General features: G+C 49.0%; 1 protein-coding gene across 1 annotated transcript; it reads right to left on the minus strand.

Moving 5' to 3' along the window:
• Positions 1–1153: 1153 nt before the first annotated feature.
• On the minus strand, positions 1154–3087 carry LOC136459597 (probable methyltransferase At1g29790). Its single transcript, XM_066459439.1, has one exon. The coding sequence runs from the start codon at positions 3073–3075 to the stop codon at positions 1588–1590; it is 1488 nt and encodes a 495-aa protein (XP_066315536.1). The 5' UTR covers positions 3076–3087; the 3' UTR covers positions 1154–1587.
• Positions 3088–5911: the final 2824 nt, after the last annotated feature.

Consider the following 5911-nt stretch of genomic DNA (forward strand, 5'->3'; position numbering starts at 1 on the left):
CTGATTATGAAAGGTCTATGTCACTCATCTTGAAGAAACCAAGCTGAAATAATTGAGATAAACGAGAAACACCAAGTAGAGTTTATTGTTTAACGTTGACAGATATAGTATAGCTGGTCATGCTATATTACAAACCAACCTCCAAGTCAACTAAATTTGGTCTGTTCAAGTTCATCTGATATCCAGTAGGAGGAGTTGAACAATCGAGTTTCGGTCCATATGATCTTGCTAAGCTTTCAGATAGCGACACTGTGAACCTTCAGATACAATGTTGTGATCCAGAGATTCAGGGCATGTTTGGAATGCGGGAAATATTTCTTGTTCCTGTGTTTCTTCTGTGAAATTGAACTGATTCCCGTGAAATTCCTACACGATTTCTGTGAAATTCCCGCGTTCCAAACAGGCCCTCAGACAAGAGTAAGGATCTAAACACAGGAATTCAGTTGTACTGTTCCAACGACAATGACATTCTTGAGGCCATCTAGGGGATTTACGGCGTGTTCGTTGGTTGGTTTCTGGGCCGATAAGCCCCGCTGATGTTGGTTTGTTGTGAGAGGAAAACACTGTTGGCTGGCTGATAAGCCCTGACGGAAACCAACAAGCGAACATGCTGTTTAGTTAGAGGAGACTCATCCAATCGACCTAAGAGGGAGAAATACTAGATCCACGAATGCCAGTCGCGCAGATTTGATTCGATACGGTGTTGGATTAGGTCTGGTGAGACGATTAGGAATGAGAGGGCCAAGGCCAAATACTGAAGCAGGGAAGCTCGGCAATGGCAGATTAGCTGCTCAGATCCCCTCCCCCTGGTTCCCCTTCATCCTCCCGACCCGACCCAAACATCTGAACTTCTGAAGCGCGGCTTCTCTCCCGACCTCGCATCGCATTCTCCATCTAGGCTAGCCATCTCAGTCAATGTCAGCTTCTGAGTGATTGTCATACATGGCTTGCATTTTCCCTTTCGGACCGAAGGGGGCTCGTTCGGCTGGTTGTAAAGCCGCTGGTGCTGATTTATATAGATCTTTTAAGAGAAAAAAATAATATACCATGACTTATAGCCAGCGAATAAGTTGGCCGATAAGACCAGCCGAACACTCCCGTAGCATCAGAAAAACATCAGGAAAGGTTGATTCGGTTCTGCCATAGCATCAGCAATTTGATTCCTGCTTCCTTCCTCAAAAAGCTCTGTTTTCGGCCACACAAAATGCTGTTTGATTTCGCGTTTTCTGCGGATCATGTTCACTGACACTTTCGTGGCCTCGACTGTTTGCCGGACCCTTTGCCGAGCTTGGACGGGGAGAACATCAAGAGGTTCTTATTTTCAGTTATTATATGGAAAACAACTAGCATACACCATACTACTGTCCATACACAAATGAAGAAGCGTGTCAGTGCAGAGCCAAAGGCCACCGATGCGGTTCTGAATCTTCCAAGATTCCAAACTTTAATTGATAAAAGAGGATGCCTGACACCCAATAAATAAACAACAGTTAAACATCAAAATACAGTTTCACATCTACCATTATTACTTCTTCCCGTTAACACTATCATCACCGCACTCCTCCGTCTCCGGATCTCTTCGCACTCTCACATCATGGGCCTCTCGAGCAGAGCCGAGATGTACCACTCGTCGGCGTTGGGCCCCTTGTCCAGCTTCTTGCCGGTGTTCCACCGGAGCTTCCGGAACCCCACGCCCTCGATGATGGGCACGTACACCTCGGTCAGCTCCTTCCCGGTGCAGAAGAAGTGGTCCAGCCAGAATATCCCGCCCGGCCGGAGCACGCGGTAGATGTCGTACAGCTCGGCCTCCAGCACCGCGCCGGGGACCCAGTTGCCGAGCACGTTCATCGAGTGCACGATGTCCAGGGTGCCGTCGAAGAACGGGAGCCGCCCGGCGACGGCGCCGAGGTGGAGCGGGACAAGCCCGCGGGACGCCACGAACGCGCCGAACGGCGCGCCGAGGTCCAGGGTCGTGGTCACCACGGTGAGTCCGCGCTCCGCCATGCGCGCCGCGAACGTGCCCGTGCCGCCGCCGATGTCCAGGCCGATCCGTATCGTGCCCCGCGGTTTGGACGACAGCACGGTGTCGATGTCGTAGTCGAGGTCTCCGCCCTGCCCGACCCACCGCCGCTGCTCCTTGCCGGCGAGGTCGAAGCACGCTTTGCAGTCGAGGTCGTTTCTCCCCGGGCGGCGGGCGCGGTCCACGAGGCACGAGTAGTTCTTGCACGCGTAGGGCGCCCACGAGACGGACTTGTCCGCCGGGATCACCCACAGGCTCTCCGGGAACGGCGTCGGGTCCGGGAACCCGGCGGGCCCGCCCGCGCGGCACCGGCGCCTCGGCAGCGGCTCGCACCCCTTGAGCATCAGCCGCTCCGCGAACGCCTCGTCGGACGGGCAGTCGCCGCTCACGTTGTACCGCATGTACTTCCTGAGCTCGTCGCGGTGGCGGTGGCACGCGGCGCCGACCGCTGGGTACAGCTTGTCGGAGTCGAGGTTCGGGGTGTAGCCGAACGGGAGCGTGTGCGGGCCGAGCGCCACCGTGAGCTCCTCCTCCGGCGTCAGCTTCGGCAGCGGCGCGTCCCGCTTCATCTTGCCAGAATTGGAGATGAGCCTCTTGATGATCGAGTCGGTGGCCTCGATGCGGTTGTGGAGGTCGACGGCGAGGCTCTGGCTGGAAGAGAGAACGCTGAACGCGAAGTCGAGCGCGGAGTCGCCCCCGCCGTCGCCGCCGCTCCCAAGGCCGGTGACGTGCGAGAAGGAGACCGACAGGAGGATGGAGATGGAGTTGGTGACGACGAAGAGAAGGATGGTCTTGGTGCGCCCGGAGTGGTGCCTCTTCTTCGCGGTGGCATGGTGGTGAGGCCCCGGAGGTGCGTGGGTGGTGCTGCTGGTTGCGCCGGCGGGGGCGTCCATCAGAGACAGGTGGTGTTGGGTGTTTGGCTTTCTTGGATAGCCATCCATGATGCCCATCTGCAGTTCATGCAAGAGTGCGTGTTGGTTGTCATCGTCATCTATATATATAAATATATATATATCGCACTCAGTTCTTCCTGTTTCTTTCTGTTTTACGGGCATTTGGGACTAGAAAACTCAGTATTCAACCATGTCATGTTAGTGTTGCGTAAACAGAAGTGATATGTGAACAGCGTTGGAGCATTATTATTGTTGCTACATTTGGGTATAAAATTCCCTGTTAGTATCAACGAGCCGGATGGCAGTGGATGGTCCGCGTTTGAGAGTTGAAATGAGTGGAGAAAGGATGGACAACCTGCACTCATGCAGGAGAGTCTTGGGGTGTCCTTTGCGTATCTCCTCAGCCATATGCGTGGACTTCACGGTTACCGTAGTATTTTGGGCCCGCTTGGCTTGCTAAAACTTGACTGAAAATACTGTTATGACTGAATTTTTGTGAGAGAAAAATAATGTTCCGATTAAAAAAACAAGTTGAATAGTGCGGATTATAAGATAAGTCGAACGGAGCTTTATCTCCCAATTTGCAGTTTACTATTGTCCCTCTTGCGCTATTGTCCGGTAAAACACAGATTACCGTAGCATTTTATCCTTCAACCAGTTCCATTTTTTCCCCCCGAGCTGCTGCTTTTGTGTGAGTTAACATAACCTCAAGGCCTTGTTTTGTTTGATAAACTGGTGAAGACGGTTCACTAGAGAATGGACTCAATACGGGATCTCCGACTCCACTAATCAGCGATACTATGTTAAAAACCAGCAAACCATCACACTTTTAAAAAAAAAATATTTTTTTGCAACTTTATACTTAGAAAGTTACAATGTTATAATTCTTGTGCATAATATTTTACAGGATAGAACTTATCACCATAACTTCTTATCATAACCTTTTCAATATAGGTTTTTTACATAAATTTGTGGAAAAGTTTTCTACATGACCTCTGCAACCCTATTTTTGCCCATAGCTATTTGAATGTGCAAAGAACGGGAACGAAAAAATGAACGAAGTGCGAGTTTTCATTGATCACTACTCCACTTTCTCTACTAGGATCAGATCTGTGTCACAGTGTTTCTAACCCGCATTATGCACAAACTTTTAGCTCCATATTCTAAACATTTGTATGACACCACAATAATGTTGTTTATATACAATAATCTTATCCTTTTCCACTTTGATTTTCTTTTTTTTTCTTGTGTTGATTATTCGCAGAAAATAGGCTAAAGGAGAGGAATATAAAACCGTAGAAGGGCTCATGACTACTAGGGCTGACTAGCTCAAAGGTTCTAGTGGGCTCGCCCAAGGTCCATCTTGGCCTTGTAGTGTCAAAATTAATGAGCCTTGAATTGGGATTGCTTATAGAACCCAAACTGGAGAAGAGGATCTTACTGCTTTTATAAGCCAGATAGAAACGCCGGACGGAGTTTGGTTAGCAGAGGTGATGGCGGCGCTCAAGCATGAAGAGCTCACACGGGTGGTTGTCCGTCTTTGGGCCATCTGGTACGCACGATGTCAGGCACTTTTCGAGAACAACTTTCAGAGTCCGTTCTCGACGAACAATTTTGTGGAGCGATTCATTAGTGAATTGGAGATGATCAAGCCAAGCACCAAGCAACAGCAAGCGGTGGGCGATCCAGCACCACGATGGATCAAGCCACCAAGGGGTTTTGCGAAGGTTAATGTGGATGAGGTGATCTCCAAAAATTCAAGAAAGGCCTTGGCAGCGGCCGTGGCCAGGGACGAGGATGGTAATTTTCTGGGCGCCTTGACGTTGGTCCTAGAGGGCTGTGCCGACCCGAAAACAACCGAGGTGGTGGCATGCCCGAGGGCCTAGCTCTGGCCAATGACTTGGGCCTCCAAACCCTCTGGGTGGCGAGCGATTGTGTCAATGCAGTTGCAAGCATCCATGGTGAGGGTTTTGGGAGGTACGGGCCAATCATACTGGAAATCAAGACTCGGATGGGAAGCTTCACAAGGGTGGAGTTTGTTCATGAAGGCAAACGGTCAAATGTTGATCCTCGTGAGTTCTGTAAACTTTTTGGTAGAAAGACATGTTTGGTTTGTTGCTCCTCCTGATGGGAGTTTGTTCTAGTTATCCTAATGAATAAAGAAGGGTGACGCTTTGCTCAAAAAAATGTGAGCACACCATAGGGAGCACTAGAAGACTAAAATCAATGATTCGTTCACCGGAACTTAGTTTATTGAGGGAGACACACCATTCGGAGCACTATAAAACTAAACAGACAAATCAATGTGTACAATTATATTTCGTGAACTTAAACATGCACCTGCAGCATAATTGTTTTGTTTTTTAATTCCTTTATTACACAAGTTTTTATTAATTAATATTTGTGTGATGATAAGCTATTGTATGCTATGCTATCTTTCCATCCATGCATTTTGGATGGGTTTATGATGCGCCGTGTGTGGGTACGTTGTCTCCGGCGACCGCAGCATCCATGCTTATGCCATTGACATTTGTACCGCCGCCATTTGTGACATGCATGATCAAGCACAAAAGCAGATGAGACGACCAACAAATTGAGCCGCCGCCGCCTAGGCGCGCCGATGCTGAGACGAACCATGGCCCATCTCCACCAAGATTCTGATGGGGTAGAATACGATATCTGGTAAGTGGCTGGTGTGAAACGAAGTTAAGTGCTGCAGGTAGAGAAATTCTTATCAAGGCTGTAGCACAATCAATACCTACATATTCGATGAGTTGTTTTCAACTATCAAAGACTCCTTGCAAGAAAATTACTTCAGCTATATCTCGGTTCTAGTGGGTGGAGATGAGGAAAAAAGAAGAATGCATTAGAGAAAATGTATTAACATAGCTTACACTAAACAAGGAGGTGGAATGGGCTTCAAAGACCTTCACCATTTCAATTTGGCTATGTTAGGCAAACAAGGCTGGAGATTACTAACTAGACCAGAATCCCTTTG

The sequence above is a fragment of the Miscanthus floridulus genome, chromosome 6 (genome assembly GCF_019320115.1).
Source record: "Miscanthus floridulus cultivar M001 chromosome 6, ASM1932011v1, whole genome shotgun sequence".
NCBI lineage: Eukaryota > Viridiplantae > Streptophyta > Magnoliopsida > Poales > Poaceae > Miscanthus > Miscanthus floridulus.

Bases quoted from the DNA above. Each gene is read 5' to 3' on its own strand.
- LOC136459597 (XM_066459439.1), bottom strand. From the start codon at position 3,075: ATGCCCGTAAAACAGAAAGAAACAGGAAGAACTGAGTGCGATATATAT.